The sequence below is a fragment of the Maniola hyperantus genome, chromosome 19, assembly GCF_902806685.2.
Source record: "Maniola hyperantus chromosome 19, iAphHyp1.2, whole genome shotgun sequence".
Lineage (NCBI taxonomy): Eukaryota > Metazoa > Arthropoda > Insecta > Lepidoptera > Nymphalidae > Maniola > Maniola hyperantus.
The window spans coordinates 2,453,928-2,478,390 of record NC_048554.1 but is presented as its reverse complement, the minus strand read 5'-3'; the positions used below and the strand labels follow the sequence as shown (position 1 = coordinate 2,478,390).

The following is a 24,463-nucleotide window of genomic DNA, read 5'->3' as shown; positions in this document are numbered from 1 at the left end:
TTATATTATATTCGGCGAAATGTAAATTCTGAATTAAATCATCGCAGCGGAAAAATTCTCACCTCGTATTCACTTTTCCGACTTCCCAATTTTTCACACATCACACCGAAACATTTCACAAAATTTTTAAATACTTATTATGTTACACAGAAAGCCGTGTCGTAAAAAACAGAGTGGGGCACGCCGTGGCCCCCTCCTTGCCCCGGCCCCCTCGCACACAATCAATATACGGAATATGAGAGCGCGGCGCGCCGCCTCGCCCCCCCGCATGCTTTATTATACCGTAATTAAATATATACAACTTTATAAACTGTACGCTAACGTCTATACATTCCAAGTGAAAAGGTTTTATGTCGACTTATGCTAGTCATTTTATATAATTTAATATTGAGCGTACAGCGAATTTAGTCGACGTCTTGAAATGAAACACCTGCATTGATTTTTGATGCACAGATGCTTTTGATTTAATTGTAAAAGTTTAAATGATTGCGCCTTTTGCAACCGGTGTGATTGGTGGTGCACATCATTTTTTTATTGCTCAGGATGAAATTGATTTTAATTTTAATGTTTGCATATTTTCAACCCAACTCGGGCCTCTTCCTTATAATGAAATTGTCGGGTGGGAAGTATGGTGTGTAAAAAGTACTTCAATCTCTTTCCCCAACATGCACAGACTCACTCACACAGAGACAATAGATATTATAATAGATGTATTCAGACAGTCTTCTTTTTATTAGATTCCTCATTCCATCCTTTCGTTTACAAGTAGGTAGGTAGGTACCTGCGGCTGAATGCATTTTATATCGTGTATACATATATTATGTATGACTTACTCGTAACATAATAATATACCTACACAGGGCTAGGTATCGCTTGAGGGTGGTTTAGTAGGCATACCTACTTACTTTGTATATTATATAGCATAGCAGGTATTATAGTAGGTAGGTATGTTGAAATGGTGAACATACAGACTAATATTATTATTTATAACATGGACTGGAAAGAGAAGGGCGCATGACCGTTTGCATGAATAATATTTCTACCCATTACCCATACCACAAGGCGATATTAAATTTAAGGTAGGTTCGTGTTACCTACTTACTTTTATTTCATAGGTAGATACCTACCTACACTAGCGGCACGCTATGATGGCCGGTTTGACACATTACAATAGTGATGTGGAATGTCAATTTATTCTCGAACAAAAAACAATTAAGTTTTGTTTTTGTACCTGATTAAATAGGTTTAATAAAACAAAAATGTATATGTTTATTTAATTTATTTGAACGAACTGAATATTTGAACGAAAATGAATATACATACTTTATATGCACACAAGAAACATATGAATACAAAAGATACCGAAAAAGGTGCCACAAAAGGCCATAATTAATCAGATTCGTCCATACTACTATTTTCACTGTCGTCACTGCTATCATCACATACATTAATAATTATATGTTCGTTTTCTATAATATTATCTATTTTCACATCTCTTTCATAATCTTCCCTTATTAATTTAACAGTTCTATTCACAACCTTTTCCCAGTCTCCTTTAGTCACATGTTCACAAGCTTCTTCTAATAATTTTAGCATTTTTTTTGTGGTAAATGGGGGTTCTGTATTGTGTCTTGCAGCATATCCCTTAATTTGAGCCCACACCAACTCAATCGCATTATACTCACAATGGTAAGGCGGTAACCGTATAACTCTGTGCCCATGTTCTAATGCTATTTCGTCAATGACGTATCGGATCTTGGTTGGTTTGTTTTCTTTTAAAAGACGTACTAATTCCGCTTTTAACATATTCATGTTTGCATCTACGCCATTTTTACGAAGCCATGCGACGATATCAGCTTTCTTTTGGGATTGGGCAGGTGGCTTGTCAATTTGCATCGAGTGGTATGGGGCGTTGTCCATAATTATAATAGATGGTTCAGGGAGGCTACACAACATTGAGGTAAACCATTCAGTAAACTTTTCTCCATTCATGTCTTCATGATAGTCTCCAGTGGTTTTTGACGCAAAAGCCATGAGAGAACCTTCGACAAACCCGTTGATGGTTCCGGCGTGACAAATTATAAGTCGCGATCCTTTTCCTACAGGAACTTTGGAAGTAGATGCTGCTGTGTCATCGTTCCAAGAACGGCCTACAGTATGGTTAGCATTAAGCCATGTTTCATCCAAGAACACAACATTTTGCCAATTTTTGATTTCTTTCACTTGCCGTAAAAAAGTATACCTTGCCATCGCTATATCAAATCTTTCCATCAATATTTTGCGTTTGTTACATTTTTTGTATCGAAATCCAATGGTCTTCAAAATCTTCGTTAAAGAACTTTCCCCACCGAAGAATAATCCAGCTTCCTTCAGTGAATGCACCAACTTTTTTCTTGTTGGATACTCCTTCTGTAAATAGTAGCCGTAAACATGTCTTCGGATAGCATCGGCATCAAAGCTATCGATGCCTACGACTGGTTTTGCTCGTTTTCTCTTTTTTGGTGTGTGAAGTTTATTTTCTTCTGTGCCAGTCTCGCCATATTTTTTTTTAGTTATCCGTCTAACAGTTCGTTGTCCAATATTAAGCGCATCAGCTACGCGTTCAACCACTGACGTTATAGGTAAAATTGGCCCTCCATTTTGAGCTTCACGATCGAAATAGTTACGAAGGCGTATTAGGAACTCACGTGTCTGACTATTTAGAACAGTTCTCTGCGTACGTTCGGTCATATCGACGAAATCCACAACAAAGGGCTTGAACAGAGTCCAAATTAACGAGCAAGGGTCAACAGTAATGCAGTATCAATATTTGAAATCCAAAGCCAGGTCAAAACTATATCACAATCGCATTGCACTGACAGTTTATACTTTTCGAAGCAACGTCAATTCGAAACTGCTTTGTTTTGCATTGAGCATTGACGCGAGTTTGCCGGAGGTAGTAGTTGTGCTAGCCAGCGATCCTATGTGACGATCGTATTAGATTCCATTTTTAAAAATTTATTGATATTTTTTTGCGATTTCAGAGGTTTGTCCACATAGTGAAAATTGTTCATATTCACAAGTACATTCACCCCTTAAATGGTGCAAACTGATTTTTCTACACTTGTATACATTTAAGAAATCAATTTAATAAATAAATTTTGAGTCCTAAACCTAAAACTACATTCGATAAAATTTATGAATCTCTGCACATCACTATCGTCAATAAAGTAATACAATTATTTCCTTCAAAGTCGTTATCAATTAATACGGAACTTCATGAGCGGACAAACGTCAAACCGGCCATCATAGCGTGCCGCTAGTTTAGGTAGGAATCAATAGATTATTTACCTAAATTGATTTTAAATACAAAAATACAGTAAAATTGTTCGTAATAAAGCTGTTTTCTTGTGATTTTATGTTGTTTAATCTCAGACAGAAGATTGTAACTAGAAAAAAAAATAAGACTAGTTTCTTTGTGTCAGATTTTACGAACACAAACACCTAACTAACTACAAAATAAAGACCCTTCGCAGAGAGCCATAGTAGTAGGGCCCATTGGCCCTTTGTAACCGGTTGGGTAGACGCACTAGAAGGCAGTAGTTTTTTTTATCGATACGACGTGATTTATAACTTGATTTCTTCATAGGTAGGTAACTACTGTAGTTTAATTTTAACAATTTTAACCTTGAGTTAAAATATAAATACATTTGCTAATTCTTTTATTAGGCGATGATGATATAATTTACATTTTACAAAAAAAATATGTCCTGATTTAGGTACAGATTTTAAATGTATTTATGCAATACTCTTAGTTAAATATTTAATTAAGTAGCTATTAATATTATTTAAAAAAAAATTCACTACAAACATGTTTAGTCTTTTACACACGGGGGTGTGACTCAACGGGAATAACCCTTAAAATTACTGGTTCTTCCAAATTTTAACGCAAAGTAGGTAGGTACCTACCTAATAATTTATTGTATAGCTGCATGAATTAGGAAAAAAATATCCTGAAACTAGGGAACATTGTGGTTCCCTCAAAGTAAATCACAAAACAATAATTAGGTAGGTACCTAATTTAAAAGGCCCCCTTTTTGCCACGATTTTTAAATTTTAAAATAGTTTTTTTTTGCACAGTAGGTACCTATTTTGTCTATGGTTCTCAGGGATAACCGTGTTCCATCAGTCCGATCCGGTCCGGGCTCCCGGCCCCGGTAATCCACGAAGTAGGTAACGATACAGTGCGACAGGGCTATCTTGGCGCATGGCGAAAATCGGAACCATCGGAACTAACGTTGCCGTCAAGTGTCCCTTTTGTTCTTGTTTGAATATTCTAAGCCTTTGTTATTCACGACTCACGAGTATTACTTGGATGTATGGAGTATTATATCTCTATGGTTGTTCACCAACAGCGCCCCCTTGTCAATGTCATTGAAGTGCCAAGAGAGCTTTGTCGCACTGTAATCTATCAGAATCTATCAGTCATTGTAACGTACAGATCGACCGAAAAGAGGAGCAGTGGTAGCACTTTGTACTGCAACCAAAACAATATTGATATTTAATATTTTTTATGGGTATTTAATGCTAATAATTTACATAGTTGCTATGAATCATGTTTTTTTCTTATATAAACTAGTGATACGATATATAAGTCAATGTTATAAACCCTATAATTTATATTTTTTATATTTTTTTTTAGGGTTTTACCTACACTTCACCGCGCGCGAACCCAGAAGATGCAGGTTCGATTCCTGCCGGTTACGCAATTTTTGATATGTAATTAAAATTATTTAGTAATTTACTATAATTTATGTATCAAAAGGAAAAATAATGTAGTAGTACATAATAAATATGACTGATTCAAAGGACCAATAAAGAAATAAAAATAGAATCACACATTTATTGTTAACAAAATATAAAATTTTTGCTTTTCAAAACACACATGGCAGTGACACAAACTTATTAAGTGATAAACATAAAAACTTAATGTAGTGGTGTTAAAAGTTCCCAAAAGTGGACAAAAATATTATTATTCCTTGTAGGGTAATGCTGGGAGCAATTTGCCTTCGCATTTTCCGAATCCGAGGCGTATGCCGAGCTCGTTAACGCAATAGCCTCGAAGGATGACAGTGTCGCCATCTTGCAAAAATTTCCTCTCTTCGCCGTTTTGCAAGCGGAGAGGTTTTGTACCTTTCCAGCTTAGTTCAAGCATGCTTCCGTAGGAGTCTGAACTCTGGAAAATAAAAGGTTTTTAGTGAACATATTTAGCGAATCCATGCCATTTTTAACCGAATTCCAAAAAGGAGGTGGTTCTCAATTCAGCCAGCCCGTTTCTTTTTTTTATGTAGGTATGTACACCGATTTTTTCGGGGTTTCTGGACCGATTTACAATTTTTTTAATCAACAGAAGATGTTTCCGTGGTGGACCCATAAAAATTTCTGGATCCAACTCCTCAATCCTGATGCTGCAGGGTTACTGCCCGCCTAAGTTATTAAGATTCAGGAAGTGTTCACTCCTAAGCCGTGTGGATTTGGAAAGTTTTGGTGGTGAATTGATATTTTAGGTATCAAGCAATGACTACATCTTGCACTAAAAATCTTAAAATAAAATAAAATATTAAAAAAAACCGACTTCCAAAACCACTACAAAGTAAAAAATAACTTTTGTTTCTACACGTGCATGTATGTATGAAGTCGGGCGAGCATAATAAAAGCAACTAGATATCAAAGCGCGAAGCTCGCCCGACTTCAACATAGGTACTGGTACAACATACTGGTAGCAGAGGCGTCCTGGCGCCCTCTAGTATAGCAGGGTCAAAATCGAATACTAATAGTTATATTTTCGAACGGAAATTCAGATGCAAAAGGTGCAATTTTAAATGATGATTTTAAATGATGACGGCGTCGGCCATAACACGAGCGCAGGGTCTTTGAGAGCGCCGGCATCGACGCATCTTTGGAGGTGTCGCATTAGAGGGCGCTCGGCGCCCCCTTAGGCCCGGCGCCCGTGTGCGCCGCACACCCTGCACCATAGGTAAACACGCCTCTGGCTGGTAGGATTATACACGTGTAGAAACAAAAGTTATTTTTTACTTACTTTGTAGTGGTTTTGGAAGTCGGTTTTTTTAGTAATGTGTAATATGAGTCTTATGATATGAATATATTTTTTTAGACTTACATCGCCACTGATTGTACCAGACCCAAGTAAGTCTCCAGGACGCAAATTGCAACCAGTTATAGTCTGCTGGGCCAATTGTTGCTTAGCGGTCCAGTACAAGAATCGATAGTTTGAGCGGCTTATAGTTGTTATCACTGGTGATTTTTCAGCTGAAAGCAAAATAGATAAAACTAATTTAATTTTTTTTTGGAAATACGTAGTTACATCATGTTTTGCTTGTTCATGTTTGTAGAGAAGGTTGTAATATCTAGATTCTAGACCAAGGCCCTTTCATTACCAACCGACAGACTTCTGACTATTCAAAAGAATTAGGATAGATAAAATAAAAATTAATAGGTAGTTTTACATAAATCATACAAACCATCAGTTACTTAACTGTTAGGCCGACCATACACGGACTGCTCGAGCGGTTAGCCAGTGATCAACATACACGGACCGCTCTTGCAGTCAGAGTCAACAGCTTGAAGCTGCCATCGAGCAGTTAGCTTAACTGCTTGATGGCAGCTTCAAGCTTCAAGCAATTTCAATGCGGGCGGGAAGCGTGCGTGACGTGGAATGAGGAGCGCGGGCGGAGGTAACTGCGCGAGAGCGGTCGACAGCTCGAGCAGTCAGTGTATGCCTGGCGACTGCTTGACCACCCAACCGCCCGAAGCAGTTGCAACTGCTTGAGCGGTTCGTGTATGTACGTACGTAGAAGTCTGTAGTTCAATACGCAGCCGCAGCTTGAAGCAGTCCATCCTGACTGCTTCAAGCTGTCCGTGTATGGCTGGTCTTAGTGCTTACTACGAACTTAGCATATCCTATTTATAATGCCAGGGATAACCTCCTACCCTCACATGTGCACGATCCCAGCACCTCCAGCTAGGGCTGTCCAGCTTATTAGCCAATGTAACATTTAATAAAGTAAGAACCAAATATATTCTATACATTATGTTACTTCCAGAAAAGATGGGTATGGTATTATAATATGGGGTACCTTCAAGTCAAGAGTGAATAGGCATCTTCTAGGAAAGCGCGCTCCATCTTAGGCTACATCATCACTTGCCACCAGGTCTGATTGCAGCCAAGCACTAGTCTATAAATTAAAAAAAAAATGTTCCGTAACAAAACTTACATTTTAAATCCACCTCTAGCTTGATGTCAAAGTTAAATTTGTCATCATGTCGCAAATATGGTAATGGCACAGGGTCTTGTGGATAGTTGTCCACTAGGTACGGGCGGAGTGCCTCCACGGTGACGACCCACGGCGATATGGAGGTTCCCAGATTCTTTGCGGTGAACGGACCAAGTGGAATGTACTCCCATTTCTGGATATCACGCGCTAAAAGAAAAAATTCTTTAATTTTAAGTTTCAATCGTAAAACAGCCTACATTGTGCAAGAAAACGTATTCATCGTTACCATAATCGTCAACAAATTCTGCCCTTTTGATTGACTATGAAAAAATGTAAACAGCGAATCAACCAATCAAAGGCCAGAATTTGTTGACAATTATTACGATAACGATGAATACGTTTTTCTTACACAGATCAGTTTCTGACAGTTATCTAAATATATAGAAGGAAAAAGTGACTGACTGACTGACTGACTGACTGATCTATCAACGCACAGCTCAAACTACTGGACGGATCAGGCTAAAATTTGGCATGCAGATAGCTATTATGACGTAGGCATCCGTTAAGAAAGGATTCTTGAAAATTCAACCCCTAAGGGGGTGAAATAGGGGTTTGAAATTTATGTAGTCCACGCGGACGAAGTCGCGAGCATAAGCTAGTACCTACCAGATAAAGATGTTATGATACGGAACGAAAATTTTAGCCAAGATCACCTGGAGATGGCTGTAAGAAAGACAGATAGCTTGCAAATAATTTCAGTGGTGAGGTTAAATCGTCAGATATGTTTATATAATCTGGAATCTAGACGATAAACCACATTGGAAGATATTCCATGAACACCATTATTATGGTGTTGAAAACTCTATCAAACAAATTTATTTAAAAACAGATCAAAAACAAACCACTCCAGTCATTCATGAGAACAAATCCGAAGATACGTTCCTCTGCCTGTTTGGCAGTAACTCTTTCGCCCAGCGCTGTCGGGGGCCCGCCAACAAAGCAAGCCATTTCGAGCTCGAAATCCATCAGCCGACAGGGACCGAAGTGCGGTTCTGCTCCTGTAAAATATGCATGAAGAATGTTACAATCGTTTCATTATCGAACAGAATTGGTCAACGAAAACAGAAGAATTCACCCGAAAATTGTGTTTGTGGATATGAAGGACTCGCAAAAATTACTTTAATCTTACCTTCGACTGGAAGTGTCTGGCCAAGTGGACGTGTGATTGGTGTGCCAGATATAATAATGGAGCTTGATCGTCCGTGGTATCCAACGGGAATATATTTCCTGGAAAATGTTCATTGTAATGATTAATATTATGTAAAACTACTTTTCAGAATAAGATTTACGGAAAGGGTGGTCTAGTTGATACAGTTATTAGGTATCTTCTTTTTACGCTTGTCAAAAAATAGACCTATGCCTTTAGTGCCTGACTCAGGCCTCTGTGATGCCCCTAATGGGATGGGAATGTTGGAGATGAGAATTTGGCAGTTTGTTTTCTCTCTAGCTACGGATTTCACGTTAAAGTATCATTTCTTATTTCCTGTTATCATCACTTGGATAGCCTTATAGAAAATCATTTTTTAACCATTAAACAATTGTGAGCTTAAAGCACGAGATCAAGCATTGATATAGTATCGGAATAATGTTATTCGTAAGATGATAATGGATGAATAGACAATACGTATCTAAGCGTTTTTTACAATCTTGAAGAAACTACTTGTGACAAATATTTATCAGTTAGGCATAGGAGTTCTTTTAGCATAATTATTATGGATGTAGGTTTAGTAATCAAAGCGTTTTCCTCTTATTGTAGTGCATGTTATAAATATTTACCAGTTAGGCATAAGAGCGTCCTCTTTGCTTCTAAACATAATTCCCACATTGGTAGCATGGTGGATCGACGAATAGAAGTCGCTGTAGTCACCGATGTGCGCCGGAACATGCATTGTCGCCTCATTTTGTTTAATGAAGGCTCTGAAATGGATTGTTACTTTTCATTCAAAAAAATCTTGTACCTACAAATATTTTTTCAAAATGGGTACCATTGAACAATTTTTGACTGTACGTAAACTTATAATTAAAGCTACGACGGCAACGGGTCCAAAGAATTGGCTATTTATTAATTAATTAATGGGTGACAATTATGATGGTACAAAACCAAATTATTTAGTAGGTAGGTACTTATGAAAGGTAATCATTAAATAACACTTAAATTACGTCAGTCAATCGTGGTGGTTATATGTGAAATTAGAGTATCTGGGTCATATACTTTGTAATCCTAAGTCCAATGTGCTACAACAACTAATATAATTCAAAATACAAGACAGAAGGGGCATGTGACGGACAAGGATATACCGGCTAAAGAACCTGCGACAGTGATTCGACAAAAGTCCTTATTCTCAGATGCTTTGTCCAATCACCAACCTTCGTTTCGAAGAGGCGCCATAAGAAGAAGAAATTCGTGAAATTGTTTTGTTGAACACGCGAATAGTAGGTACTTATTCAAGAAATTTACTTTTGCCGCAGATCATTGTCATTTTTCAATTTGGTGTTGCTGGCATCCAGCAGCTTCTGCAGCGTGTGTCTTGCTTCGATCCAATGCGCTTTGGTCAGGCCCATAAACGAGTTCAACTTATCGTCCTATAAACAAAACATGAGAAAAAATTTACGAACTCTCATGTGTTGAGAAAATTCCTCAAAGATTTGGGACTGCCTTGCTTATACAAAAAAAAATGGGGTTTTCTGACAATAAATTTTAAGTAACCCATCCAGAGTTGGGAAGTTGGCAGTGTTACACTCCAATTTTGAGGGGACAGCACATAAAACCGTAGGCGATTCTGACTTTGTTTGATCTTTTTTCGTTTTAAAGGGTTGGCGTCCCATCGGATCATAAGTGAGAGAATAGAAGTGCACTGCACTTCTATTCTGTCACTCATGATCCGTTTGATGCTCGTGGTGTATTAAAGATTGGTTACCGAATACCATATTCGGTATTTAATACATCGATGGGTATATATGGGTAATGGTGATGAGTCCATTATTTTGGGAACGAATTTGGCTTGCAAAACAAATTGAAATAAAACTGTTGCAGTTTGCAATTTGTGGAGTAAGTAGGTAGTACTTTGATATTTAAACGAGTTGTTTTGATTCTTACATTCTTCAATACCTACTTGATTACAAGTATTTCACAATAATAAATTACGTAAGTGATTAGCATAACTCGTAGGACGTAAAGGTGCATTTAATTTTATTACTTACTTACCTTAAAAACATGTTGTTTGTCTTTCAATAGCGGGCCGGTAAACAGATGCGAGATTACGTTGAGGTCTAGGATCCAGTCTCCGATTGCGACTCCAATGTGTTTTTGGGCCTGCGGAAAAACGTAAACTTAAATGTAGCTGTATACAAATAAAGTTAAAAACTACCCGACTGTGATCGTCTTAATAAACGCTGAAATAGTACAGTTAAATTGTTTTTCTACCGCTTGGTATATTTTAATGTTGTAGTATATTTATAAGTATGAACTCAACATTTTCTCTTTCATTTGACACACGATTTATTTATTATTTACCTATTTAGTTCTTTTTTGGATGCCACATCAGCGGTATTGATTTTCTTCATTTAAAATGTAGCCTATATCACCTGGACTATAATAAGTATAACAAATCGATTGACATCGTGGCGCCTAAACTACTGAGCCGATTTTGATGAATGAGGTCATCAAAATCGGCTCAGTAGTTTAGGCGCCACGGTGGAAAACACATAAATATACAAACCTACAAACATAAAATCAAAACCCTTCCTTTTGGCTTTGCCGTAGTCGGGTAAAAAAGAAAAGTCCTGACACACTGACCGTGACCGAGTCATCAACGCCCAGCCCAAACCCTTCCGACTTAAATTTTGCAGAGAGGTTCCCTTTATAATGTAGACAAGGAGTAAGGCCGGATTTTTCGAAATTCCCACGGACGGTCGCTAGTGATGAAATTACCATTGATGTTGTAAGCCCCGTGGAAATTACCTACATATGGTTATATGCTCAAACAAAAACAAACACGTATGGTAAACTGTACCTACGATCGATTTGCTCTGTCCCCCTGCCTCATACTCCGATTGCCATCTCGACCTGTCGCGCACTTCAACTTTCAAATCCGGAAAAGCATCGAAAAACTTTTTGACATGAGACTTTATATTTCCTTATCAAAAAAACTTATTTATGGCTATTTTATGGCTTGTACATATACCTAAAAGCTTTATATCATTTTTGCTTGTACGCCGACTTATCTGGCGCGAACTTTACCTACTGTACCTACCGTTTAAATTAAATTAAATTATTTTTAAAGGTAAGAAGGTATCCATATAAGTAGTTTGAATTACTTAATAAATATTAAATAATGCACATATTAAGTATATTCTGATGGTAATTTGCAGTATGCACTCACGTTTTTGGGCGATGTGAAAACACCGTAGGGCAAATTTTCCATAGGAAAATCTGTGTTCGCGGAATATTCTATGAAAGATTTCATTTTTGCTGGACACGTTTGTTTTCTGGGAGCTTCACAGCGAAAGTGTCTTCCTAGTTTTGTAGTTCTATTTTACTTCGTTATGGAAATAAGGTAGCAAAACAAGTTTGGTCGCCGGCCGGCGAGCACAGACTGGATTCTTTGTATGCCTTACCAAGGTCGTATGCCGTATAACATTCAAATGTACTCTGTTGTGCTGTGGGCTGTATACATTGCCATGTTATCAAAAGAGATAGTAGATACAGTGAGAGTAGTGATAGTAAATAAATCTTGGCCTTTTGTAGGTACTTATCTAGAATATTACACATACCTACTTGATATCTTTTTTGTTTTTGCAGGTATTAAATTCTTTAGTTAAATCTTTCGTGATTCCATACAGCTGACTGCGAGATGCATTTTATTTATTCTACAGTCATATTGGGTGGGTACATACATGAAATCTTTACTAGATAATAAACTAGGTACCTAGTAGTGGTTTCATAGGTTTTGTAATACCTACCTGTTTAATATTTATAACAAACTCGTATCTGTCTCTATCTACGAATAACAACAACAAATAATATAACTACATTTAAGTAGGTATCCACCTACTTTATTCAAATTGACTGACTGCTGCGAGTGTACCTTCCTACTATTTTATGCAACGGACGAATTGAGCATGGAGATCTATTTCTATATCTCGCAATTTTATCGTTCAATGAACTTTGTATCGGTGATACAAGTGACAACTGCACTGCTATCGGCAGTTTGATTAGCAGCTATGAGAAATTATAAAAAAACTGACCAAGTGCTAGTCAGACTCGCGCACCGAGGGTTCCGTATTAGAGTCGTATTTTTTCGTCATTTTACACGATAAATCAAAAACTATTATGTGTAGAAATAAATGAAAATCTGTTTTAGAATGTACAGATAAAGCCCTTTCATATGATACCCCATATAGTATATTATTATTACTTTAAAAGTTGAAAATACTAAATTATTTATTCATGAACACATTTTAATTCTTTTTTATAATGTACCCACAATTTTTTTTACAATGACATTATCATATTATTGTCCAGTAGAAATGTTTGCAAAGCAAAGTAAGCTCAGAAAATCGTTCCAGTCCGAAAACCTTAACACGGCCAGCTGGTAGAGGTACTACTAGTACTCTCTAAAATATCTTGTTTCTTTTGTTCTATTTGAGAAGAACAATAGCATTATTAGCCCTATTGTAATCTAGCAACAAAGTCCGCATTAAGTGATTTCACGAGAGCTTGAATTAAGTTTTAGAAGGCATATCATATCCAATTTCAACGTAGTTTCAACGTGGTTTCAACTAATTCTCAAGTTTAGTAGGTTAATGCTCAAAAATAGGCAGGTAAAAATGGATTGTGGTAAGTAGATAATTTAATAAGAAAAAGAGCTGAGCCTATAACTAGCTTACCTATAATTCTCAGGCATAGGCCCACATTTTGAGAATTATTCAAAAAAGACCAGTAATCGGGAGAAAAATTAGAAGTATGTACCTAAATGAAAAAACAATGAACCAGTGGCACTGAATATAAAAAAATAGAGATTTTAACAAGGTTGTAATTTTAAACATTAAATTTACCGCCATTTTTGGATGTCATAAACTTAGAATACTGATAGTGCATGAAGATAAAAAGATAACTCACTATTCTAGCATCGGAACACTATTATGTATTCTGAGCCGGAACTGAATCGGTCCCCTTCCGGTCCTAAGCGGTCCACGTCATGTAGCTTAAAAATTGTCTATGGTTTATTTTGACGTTTGTTGGTTTTTTTGTCTGTGAAGTTGACAATTTCAATTTGACATTTGTTTGTTTTGTTTAGATTTTGCTTCCGCCTTCCGCCAAATTTCAAATATTTTTTTATTAAATGCACGGTGTTTTGAAGAAAAATAATGGTATTTGGTTATCGTTACAATGACTACAGTCTAAAATAATCGACTAATGGAATCAGACAATCAAGGCGATGGTGATAATATAGAAAAATTCGATATAAAGTTGAAATCAAAGCCAAGAGACGGTGTCATTTTGCAACTCCATCACACGATTCGTGGATCAAATGGGGAAAGTCGTCGAATCCGCTTCTCTATCGGCGCTTTCGAGGATACTCACGAGAAACTGGCATGTGCCGATAATGTAGGTAATATTTTTGTACTCGATTTTGCGGACTTGAAATTTTGGAAGTTAAACAGTCAGGGTCCCTGCACTGCGATGTTGTTCGTTCCACATAAGCTAGATACTCTTGCCGTCGCTAATACTAAGACTTTTGCCATTAATTTCGTTGATAGCGACTCTGGAGCCATAAACTTTTCCCTTACCGGTCATACGGCACCGGTTAAGCATATTGCGTTTTCCAATAACAAAGTAAACAACCTGCTTACGGCTAGTCCCGTGGAAGCTATTTTATGGGAACTAAAAAATTATACGAAATATTTCACTCTGAACACTTATTCTGGTGCTCAGATCCAACAAATCCTATTCACACCAGGTGGAGATTACTTGGTTGCTTGTTTCCAAAATGATACTATTCAGATATGGAGACATGAAACAATGAAATCTGTAAAACAAATTATACCGAGTGAATTGAAGCATTTGAAAAATGTAGCATTTACTATGAACGGTAGAGCGATGGCCATAGCAGGTTTGGCCCCGATATTGATTCTATTCTGCATGGACACATGGAAGGCAATAAAGTCCCTCGACTTACTCAAGTACAAAATTTCAGGAGTTCAACAAATTGCATTTATACCACAGATGTTTGACGGTGGAGCAAATAAAATTCTTGCCATACTAAGTAGCAACTGCATACTGTACTTCCTTGATTTAGAATCTCTCAAAATTGTATATAGTATTAACCCAGAAACATCTGCTATAAGAAAGTTTGTAGTAAGCCCTACAGGGAAGTATTTTCTCTGTATTTTACAATTAGGGGAAGTCAATATTTACAAAACTTCTCATGTAATGGATTTAGCGCAATGTTCTGTTGAGGAGCCTTTGACAAAAGAATTACCATGTTCATCTGTTACTCATAAGAGTATGACTAAGAAGAATTCACCGACAAGAGTACAACTAGAAGAAAAGATGAAGATATGTATGGACAGCGCTAGGTTAAGAAGAATATTAATGCAGTATGGCGAATATCCTGATAAATTTCGGTCAATTATTTGGAGATCTCTTCTCGCTACTCCCAGAAATAAAAAGGCATACTCTTCTCTGGTGGAGAAAGGGATACACCCAGCATATAAAGACATTGAAAACCAATTTACTATACACAGTTCTATTACACTGAAAAATCTAAAAAGATTGCTGTCTTGCCTTGCTCACTGGTGTCCATTGTTTGGAGTGATGAAATTTCTGCCCGGTTTTGTTTTCCCATTTGTAAAAGTGCTTCAAAAAGATCCTCTATTATTGTTTGAATGTGTAGCAACCGTTCTGATTAATAACTGCCAGTTGTGGTTTGAGTATGCACCATTTCCTCCCATCAGCATCTTGGCAATGATTGAAAACATTTTAGCAGAACATGACCAGCAGTTGTTAGACCACTTTTGTGATCTTGGTGTAACAAGCCAAACATATGCTTTAAAAATATTAGAAACAGCTTTCAGTGAGGTTTTGACTTGCTCAGAATGGCTCATACTCTGGGATCATATTCTCAGCAATGAACCAGCTTTTATATTAATGGCTGTGGCTTCCTACAATATTGTCCAAAAAAATGCTTTGAGAAGATTGAACAGTCATGAGCAGCTGGAGAACTTCTTTCACATGCAAAATCCAATAGATAAAAAATCTTTTTTAAAGAAAGCATACATTTTGTTAAATGAAACTCCTAATGAGATACACCCCAGGACATTTTTCAGTACTTTTTCGTCTTTAGAAAAAGGTTCTTGTTATCAGCAGTTCACTGGGTACCCAAAAGCGACAATTTGTCTTAAACTAGCCAAGAAACAGAGAAGGAAAACTCAAGGAAAGTGTACATTAAAAGAACTGACGGCTAAAAGCCAGCAACAAGAAATAAATAGGATATGTAAAGAGAAACATGATTCGGAAGAGGAAGTAGACAGTTCTGATAACGAAATAGAAGAGTACAATCATTTTATTGATAGTGTTAAGGGTTATAAGAAAAAATTAAGCTATAACAATCAAAATATTGGAGATAATTGTTGTAATAAAATAAAAGATGATCTAATCGAGAGTACTATGCATCCTGTTACTACGCACTTTCTGAGAAATAAGGGGAAAGATTCAAAATATAGTAAAAAAGATTGCAGATCATCACATTGCAAAACGCGTAAAACTTCCGCGGATAAACGAAATATTCTTGAGAAAGAAGTGGAGAGACTGATTGAAAGTTGTAGTAACTCAGATGAATCAAATGACTGACTAATATATAATAATTTATACAAATTAATGTTTTTATAAAATAAATACTTATTAATAACAATAAATAATTTTGTTTAGATAGATCTGTGCAACCTGTACCATAGTCATATTTTAAGCAAAAGGGTTCAATTTTCGGTTGGCTAGTTTGGAAAATTACATACGTGCGAGTACTTACTTTCAGCCGAATCCAATCCGCACAGTTTGGTGGACTATGGCCTAAACATCGGCATGTTTTAATTAAGATAATGATTCGCTAAAATACGAAACATAATATAATAAAATAATATAAAAATTTTCAATAACTTTATTTCCAAAATCAAATGAGCACAGCTTATTTCATAATTAGTAGCAATCTATTCCTTTTTAGCAGTAGCAGGTCTCGGAATTGTAGATTTGATGTGACTGTACTTCTTCCTGGAGCCACTGAGGTTTGGGCTCGCTTCAGTGCTGGGGGTACCAGCCCGCACAGGAGTCACGATTCTTGGTTTGAATAAACCTGAAAATTTGAATTTCAATCTATACTAATATTATAAAGAGGTAGTCGATAAGTTTGTTTGTAGGGGGTAATCTCGGAAACTACTGAACCGATTTTGAAAATTCTTTCACCAATAGAAAGCTACATTATTCCTGAGTGACATATGCTATATTATATAAGTACACGCGGGCGAAGCCGCGGGGATCAGCTAGTGTTTTATAAGTAGGAAAATAAAATAAATCTAAAATAATACAGTAGGTATAGTCCGCGACAGTTTTAGATGACAATCGCGGTATGAGGCGGGGGGACGACCAGCACACCCGCACGTCACCCACGCTCGCCCGTACCGGTTTGGCGCGGGGGCTGTGCGGGGCGTTCCCTCCCCGATTGCCATCTCGACCTGTCGCGTACTATACTTGTCATGAAAATTGAAGTCAAGTTTAAGTTACAAGCACTGCACTTAAAGATCATCATCATCAACAACAACAACCCATCGTCAGCCCACTGAAGACAAGTCTCCTTTCAGAAAGAGAAGTGTTTAGGTCATAGTGTCCACCACGCTGGTCAAGTGTGGAGTGCCAGACTTCACACACATTTTTGAGAATATTATAGAGAACGCTCAGGAATGCATCCGGATGTCATAATGTTTTCTTTCACCGTCAAAGCAAGTGATATACCATAACTCGGAAAAGTTAGAGGTGCGTGCCCGGGATCGAACCCCTGACCCTTGTATAGGAGGCCGATGCGACGTTTTAAGCACTAGACTATCACCGCAGATTCACGGTTTAAATGATTGTAATTATATAGTACCTAGGTAGACGCAGTTTGACAGACTATCGTGGTTAGACGGTTTCTCGGTTATCAAAATTCTAACTTGTCTCGGATTATAAATTTATGATGCAGCATCGAAGACAATAAGGTTTAGATCTCATCAAGCTATAGTACCTAGGTGTTACTATCCCTACATAATAATATAATAAGTACGAAAGTGTTTTGTTGGTTTGTTCTTCAATCATGTCACAACAAAGCAACGGTTCGACGTGAAGTTGGAGAGTGACACAGGCTACTTTTTATTCCGGAAAATTAGTTTCCATGGGTTTTTTTTTAAATAGATATAGCGAGCAAACGAGCAGGCGGGTCACCTGATGTTAAGTGATTACCGCCGCCCATGAACATTTGCAGCACCAGAGGAGCCGCCGATGCGTTGCCGGCCTTTTAGGAATTTGTTGATTTAAAAAAACGCGGATAAAGTAAACGGGCATCATCACTACCCCTATTATATATGCGAAAGTGTGTTTGTTTGTTGGTTTGTCCTTCAATCACGTCGCAACGGAGCAACGGATCGACATGATTTTTTGCATAGAGTGACATAGACTACTTTTTATCCCGGAAAATCAAAAAGTTCCCACGGCATTTTAAAAACCTAAATCCACGCGTACGAAGTCACGGGCATCAGCTAGCAATATTATATTCGTTAGTTACTTACTGTTTAGTTTGCTGGTCTTGTTGTTAGTTTGTTTATCCTTGTCGACTTTGGGTGAGCTACTGTTTTTGAAGATATTTGGCGAAAGTCGTCGGAATTTTGATGTTTTAGCATCTTTCGCGGCGGGTTTTGTGGCCAAGTTAGACGTTGATACACTCTCGACACCTCTCAGTCTTTTGGTCAATTCTTCCTGCATTCCTAGATTAGATAGATTGGGACTTGATGCGAACTGAATTTTTGAATTATCGGGAACCTGAAAGCATACCAAAATAATTTTAATCTTTTACATAGGTAGAATCTAGCTTATTTAAAAGTTACCTAAGTATAGACAGGTAGGTTAGAGGATACCTCACTTGGTATCCGCTTGCTTACGCAACCAAGCGAACACCAAGTGAGGTATTCTCCATAGTATACATTTTGTTTGCATAAGTCCCGCAAATTGCTATTGCGCTGGAACCATGTCTCATTAACATCCAAATGACGTCATTTTGACGTCAGCCGAAATAAAGATAGGTATCCCATCAGCTCGTAACATCAGTCTAGTGCTAAAGTCACTAAAATGGCGGCCACGCGCATTAACAATTCGCGGGACTTATAGCGCGACGTTGCGTCACCACTGGTGTCCTAGTGAGAGAGAGGGCCCTAATACTTAACGTTGCTGCGCGTTGTGCACACATCAAGCGTCTCGCTCTGGAGTATGTGCCGCCCGTAAATGTTGATTGCAATAGCATGCTCTCCAGCTCGACTTCAGAAACCTTAAGAAACCAACCTTCATAATGGAAATCTTGGAAACATCCAGTGCAAGCGAAGAGGAGGAATCATATCGTCCGTCCTCCATCAACTCTTTGATGATGTTAGAGAGGTTACTGCGAAGCTCTTCTGCATTCTTCTCGGCTGCGATCAGACTCTCCAAGATGGAGTTGGAAGGTTTTTGAATTGGACTGAAAATAGCATAGGGTTATACAGGCTAGACTGAAAATTATACGGGCTATTTTGGGAGCAGTCAGTGAGGAGACGTCTCGTCAATCTCTGTCTTCTACAAAAAAAATTGACATGATGAACATGATTAAACAGAAGTGTAAACCTCTGTTTAAACCATTGACTAATATAATATTACTTCGTATGGACAGGCCCATTGAACAAACAAAATGGCACCGATTCAGTGGTGCATTAGCACCAATACAACCTCAGTGACGTCTGGATTTCAAACGGGTCGTTCATTAGTATCTAAGAGGTGGCGCTGATTTATTTGGTTCCAAAACCGTAAAAATTTTGTTCGCTTGGGCATATCTTGTCATTTATATCAATGGTTTAAACCGGGCCAAGAGTTATTATGATAAAACAGTACCTATCTACCTACCTACCTATTAAGTAGTTTCAAGTTTTCACCTTCCAAAATGACAAAACAAACAGTTTTTGATTTTAGTTAACGATGATCTCACTTGGATTGGACTTGAAGGCAACGATTGATAATGATAATGATGGTGGTACAAGAATTGCTCGTTTAAATTAGGTAGGTAGATAACTGTAGGATAAAATATGTATTGGATTGGAACATAACAAATCTTAGGCTAAACTGATTCCTAGTGCCAATTGCCATTGATTGGATGGAAGGTACCAACCTCGACGTTTTATTGCGTTGTTTCGAGCTATCTGGAGTGGACGCCAAAGTGTATGTGCTCTGTCTGGTGCACTTAGCCCACACCTGTAATATTCATATTATTCAAGATAAATAGGTAGCAAGTAGGTAGGTAGCGAAGATCTTAAGAAAGTTCTAGGAATAATTCTGATTTTTTTGGGTTAGTCTACTTAATCAAATATAATAATATGCTACAATCTTATATTTAACTAGATGATGCCCGCGACTTCGTCCACGTGGATTTAGGATTTAGGAAAATCCTGTGGGATCTTTTTAATTTTCCGGGATAAAAAGTAGCCTATGTCCTTCCTCGGGATGCAAGCTATCTCTGTACCAAATTTCGTCAAAATCGGTTGAACGGTTGAGCCGTGAAAAGCTAGCAGACAGACAGACACACTTTCGCATTTATAATATTAGTATGGATTAAGCTATACTACAATCACTCAGAATTCAGATTATTATAGCCGAGAAAATACTCATCTACTCGTAGGTATCAATAAATAATCTGATTGTTTATGAGAGAGCCACTCCACTCGTTTTGGCTTCAGTGTAATGTACAATAGGTACATCTCTGTTGAAAAGGTAGAGTAGGTCAGTTAGCCTGTTTAAACAAGGCGTGAGTGTAACTCAATACCTTGTCCTTCTCCTCGTCATCGTGTTTGAGCAGCGCGCCGGGCGCGGGCAGCGGCTCTGCGCCGGCCTGCGCCGACGTGAGCGTGTCCAGCGAGCGGTAACGCGTCGGCGTGTCCACTTTCAGCTGCTGGTGTCTACAACAATGGAACAACCTGATCACCTACCGGTTTCACTACTCTGTATAACTATAAGTTTGTGGCACAGTACTACCACTGTTATCCGATGTACTGGTACGCGACAGGTGGAGATCGCGATCGGGGATGGAATGTCCCGCACAACCCCCGCCCTAATCCGGTTCGGGCGAGCGCAGGTAACGTGCGGGTGTGCAGGGCATCCCCCGCCTCATACCCAGATTGCCATCTCAACCTGTCGCGGACTATACCTGCGCAGAAATCTTATTTTTGAATGGCGCGAAAATATCTCATCCATCCGCTATTGCAGGTTGTCTACGCGCCATGTTTTGTACGCGCGCATTCAACCTCAAGAGTAAGCATATAGTTACAAGGTTTTGCATGAAAACAAAATCGTAAAATGTTGACGGGGAAGAGGGGAGAATGCTTTGTTGTGATTGGTGGACTCAAAAGTCACGTCAAGACAATGTGCGGAAAGAGGGATCGGGCGTGGGCCGACTTTTATGCTAAGCAACTGCCTATAAGCTTTTCGATTGGAGGTGTCCGGCTATAAGGCGTCTATATGGTGGTCTGTGTAGCCAATAGATGGGTAATATGGCTAGGTACCTCTTTTCCGGAGTTTTCATGTCAATCATGCTCGCCGATCTGTTAGCGACGACAGGGTCCTTCTGCCTATCGGTCTCCTCGTTATGCTCCTTGATGCATCGCACGATCTCCTGTAGCTGTACCGTGAGGCGCTCGCGGTGCGGCTTCGGCAGGGACCCGAGGATCGAACTGCCGAATTCCTGGAAAAAATATTGGGAGATACTGTCGCATATAGGAAAATGATGCCAGCAGTGAATGCTGTGATGTTATAAATAGGAAGTCCCAGGCAGATTTCTCCTTCATGTATCATGACGCAGCTTTACGTAAGTAGGTATAGGTAGGAGGGAGGTACATACAGTTATATTTATTTACCTTATCGAGTTGCTTCCCGCCCGTGATTGCGGAGACCTGCCAGATGCCGCTGTTCTGCTGGCTGGCGACGGTGGGGCAGGAGCACGTCAGGTTGCCGTGCTCCAGCACCACGTGCAGGCCAGACGTCTGGAAATTATTCATTAATAGATGATGCCCGCGACTTCGTCCGCATGGATTTAGGTTTTTAAAAATCCCATGGGAACTTTTTGATTTTCCGGGATAAAATAGGATGCAAGCTATCTCTGTACCAAATTTCATCAAAATCGGCTGAACGGATGGGCCGTGAAAGGCTAGCAAATAGACAGACAGACAGACACACTTTCGCATTTATAATATTAGTATGGAGGACTATCAGCATAACGCCTAACTGAGTAGTAGTTCCTGCGGTAGTGGAGCGATGCGGAAAGGGTGTGATGACTGACGACGTGACGCGAGAGCTCAATGATTCGTCAACTTGTAACATCCGTAACCCCTCCCGCACCGCACCACTACCGCAGGATGCCCCTGTAGATGACGCCCACGACTTCGCCCGCATGGATTTCATCACCATCAACTCGAACATCTCCATTTCGGTGAAGGATAACATCATGAGGAAACCTACATGACTGAGAGTTCTCCAGAAGTTCTCTCTCTCAAAGGCGTGTGATGTCTGCCAATCCGCACTTGGTCAGCGTGGTGGACTATTGGCCAAATCCTTCTCATTCTGAGAAAAGAGCCGTGCTCAGTAGTGAGCCGGTGATGAACTGATCAAGATGATAAGGTAGAAAAGGACCCAAGGAATGACATGAATATACTTCTTATCCAGGAAAATCTGAGGCCCCACGGGATTTTTAATAACCTAAATCCACGCGGAAAAAGTCACACCCCCCTTATTATAAATGCCCAGCCCTTATTATAAATGCGAAAGTGTGTTTGTTTGTTGGTTTATTGGTTTGTTCTTCAATCACGTCGCAACGGTGCAACGGATTGACGTGATTTTTTGCGTGGGTATAGATAAAGACCTGGAAAGTGACATAGGCTACTTTTTATCCCGGAAAATCAAAGAGTTTCCACGAGATTTTCAAAAACATCATTCCACGCGGACAAAGTCGCGGGCATCAGCTACTAGTGTTATATTATCTCGTACGATGGTACGGAATTCTTCGCGTGCGAGTCTTACGTACCCGGCAATCGACAATAACGGTACGAGCAACGTTGCTGGCATATTGTTCGCAGTTAGTGTCGATAGATTTCACGTGAAAGCCTAGACATTGCAGTATCCCGCACAACTCGACCACGTCAATGTAGGCTTCCTGAAATTACAATAAACTGAAAAAAATCCTTCCTTCCTTCCCATTAGGTTTTTCCCCGACTACAGCAAAGCTGAAAGGAAGGGATTATTAAAAAAATCTCTACCTACCTACCCAAATCTAAATATACTTATGTATAAAACGAAAAGATGACTGACTGATCTATCAACGCACAGCTCAAACTACTGGACGGAGCGGGCTGAAATTTGGCATGCAGATCATATCTATTATGACGTAGACATCCGCTAAGAAAAGATTTTTGAAAATTCAACTCCTAAGGGGGTGAAATAGGAGTTTGAATTTTGTGTAATCCACGCGAATGAAGTCGCGAGCATAAGCTAGTTAAGTATAAATGCGAAAGTGTGTTTGTTCTTCAAGAACGGAGCAACGGGTCGACACGATTTTTTCGCATCATTATAGAAAAAGACCTGGAGAGTGACAAAGGCTACTCTTTAACCCCAAAAGTTTTTAAAAGTTTCCACAGAATTTTCAAAAACCTATATCCACGCGGACACCATCTAATAGATAGGGTAATTCTAGATCTAGAAGATATGTAATAAAACGATTCTTACGTCATCTTCGACATTTTTGAAGAATAAAAAACTAAAAAAATACCTAATAAACTTGTGAGTAAAAAGATATGAACTAAATCAAAGGCTTAGGTTCTAATTAGGTAGGCACGCAATAAGTTAGCCCTAGTTAGGTTATGCCAAATCGCTTACCGATTCCGCCATATTCTTATCAAAAGTTGTAATCGAGGGTCCAAAAATAACACATGCAACTGTTTAACTAAGTTTTTAAAAGAAAATATTTTTCTACAGCTGGAAAGACTGTTACACTTTGTTCCACTTGCGTGTTTGTATCATTCCGTGAATAAGTTAATTAATCAATGTCAAATTGCTAACGGGCAGAAATGACACACTTTTTCAATCTACCCTCTTATTGTCACAACTTTCCTGAAAATGTAGATAGAGATACAATGCGGCGTGGCGAAAATCGGAACTAACGGTGCCGTCAAGTGTCCCCTTTGTTCTTCTTCTTCTTATTTTGCTTTATGGACCCTTTGTTCTTGTTTGAATATTCTTAGCCTTTGTTCTCCAACAGCGCCCAATGTCATTCAAGTGCCAAGAGAGCCTTGTCTTATAGAAACACCATAAACACGAAACATTTAATTTGATCGTTCCACGATAGGTACTTCACTTCATTCATATATTTTATACTTAGGTATATTATGAAGTTAACGCACACTGCGATAGGTCGTTCGACGCGCCCGATTGTTGAGAGTTGCAACCCACAACATACACTGCAGTAGTCTGTGCCCACAACACCGCAGTTGTTTAGGTCTAAAGACTATTTTCTCAAAAAAGAACAAAGTTCACTTACATGAGAACATCACTACTCCTATTATAAATGCGAAAGTGTGTTTGTTGGTTCGTCCTACAATCACGTCGCAACGAAGCAATGGATCGACGTGTTTTGTTGCATGGGTATAGTTGAAGACCTGGAGAGTGACATAGGCTACTTTTTATCCCGGAAAATCAATGAGTTTCCACGGATTTTTTGGGTATGTGGCTCTCGTTAGAGATATATTCCTTGTTATGTAGGTATCTTACAAAGCTGAACGGATTTGGATTATATTTATTACGTTACAAGTTACAGGCAATCTAG

The 24,463-nt window shown here is 38.6% G+C and overlaps 5 protein-coding genes across 11 annotated transcripts in view; 2 read left to right on the top strand and 3 right to left on the bottom strand.

The window, feature by feature from the left end:
- Nucleotides 1–642, bottom strand: part of LOC117991220 (zinc finger and BTB domain-containing protein 44-like) — a 44,208-nt gene extending 43,566 nt beyond the window's left edge. The window contains exon 1 of one of the 6 annotated variants that reach the window (XM_034978771.2): nucleotides 63–642. In XM_034978771.2, coding sequence (XP_034834662.1) covers nucleotides 63–101 — 39 coding nt within the window. In that variant the 5' untranslated portion in view covers nucleotides 102–642. The remainder of the gene's footprint in view (nucleotides 1–62) is intronic. The other 5 variants (XM_034978773.2, XM_034978772.2, XM_034978775.2 and 2 more) reach the window with 5 other exon arrangements.
- Nucleotides 1–24,463, top strand: part of LOC117991244 (H/ACA ribonucleoprotein complex non-core subunit NAF1) — a 135,840-nt gene that overhangs the window by 60,270 nt on the left and 51,107 nt on the right. The gene's annotated exons all lie outside the window — the stretch shown is intronic.
- Faa (fumarylacetoacetate hydrolase) lies at nucleotides 4,869–11,943 on the bottom strand. Its single transcript, XM_034978815.2, has 9 exons — nucleotides 11,717–11,943; nucleotides 10,540–10,647; nucleotides 9,793–9,917; nucleotides 9,111–9,251; nucleotides 8,464–8,561; nucleotides 8,177–8,332; nucleotides 7,275–7,481; nucleotides 6,161–6,309; nucleotides 4,869–5,215 (listed from the first exon to the last, which is right to left on the bottom strand). Exons 1-9 carry the CDS (start codon nucleotides 11,798–11,800, stop codon nucleotides 5,012–5,014), a joined length of 1,272 nt encoding a protein of 423 aa, XP_034834706.1. The 5' UTR covers nucleotides 11,801–11,943; the 3' UTR covers nucleotides 4,869–5,011.
- On the top strand, nucleotides 13,628–16,371 carry LOC117991222 (TBC1 domain family member 31). The gene has a single exon (XM_034978779.2). The coding sequence runs from the start codon at nucleotides 13,753–13,755 to the stop codon at nucleotides 16,186–16,188; it is 2,436 nt and encodes an 811-aa protein (XP_034834670.1). The 5' UTR covers nucleotides 13,628–13,752; the 3' UTR covers nucleotides 16,189–16,371.
- Nucleotides 16,477–23,727, bottom strand: LOC117991248 (uncharacterized). The gene is made up of 9 exons (XM_034978818.2): nucleotides 23,518–23,727; nucleotides 22,670–22,798; nucleotides 21,507–21,632; nucleotides 21,156–21,334; nucleotides 20,420–20,552; nucleotides 19,769–19,851; nucleotides 18,916–19,087; nucleotides 18,150–18,399; nucleotides 16,477–16,684 (listed from the first exon to the last, which is right to left on the bottom strand). Exons 1-9 carry the CDS (start codon nucleotides 23,527–23,529, stop codon nucleotides 16,542–16,544), a joined length of 1,227 nt encoding a protein of 408 aa, XP_034834709.1. The 5' UTR covers nucleotides 23,530–23,727; the 3' UTR covers nucleotides 16,477–16,541.

Excerpts from the sequence above, each read along its gene's own strand:
- Faa (XM_034978815.2), bottom strand. The coding sequence starts at position 11,800 with ATGAAATCTTTCATAGAATATTCCGCGAACACAGATTTTCCTATGGAA. Across the intron at positions 9,252-9,792 it reads GACAATGATCTGCGGCAAAA|AGCCTTCATTAAACAAAATG; the intron begins GTAAATTTCTTG and ends AATCCATTTCAG. Across the intron at positions 7,482-8,176 it reads TCTCATGAATGACTGGAGTG|CGCGTGATATCCAGAAATGG; the intron begins GTTTGTTTTTGA and ends TTTTTCTTTTAG.
- LOC117991222 (XM_034978779.2), top strand. The coding sequence starts at position 13,753 with ATGGAATCAGACAATCAAGGCGATGGTGATAATATAGAAAAATTCGAT.
- LOC117991248 (XM_034978818.2), bottom strand. Across the intron at positions 19,088-19,768 it reads CAACGCAATAAAACGTCGAG|TCCAATTCAAAAACCTTCCA; the intron begins GTTGGTACCTTC and ends TGCTATTTTCAG. Across the intron at positions 18,400-18,915 it reads CCAAGATTTCCATTATGAAG|GTTCCCGATAATTCAAAAAT; the intron begins GTTGGTTTCTTA and ends GTATGCTTTCAG.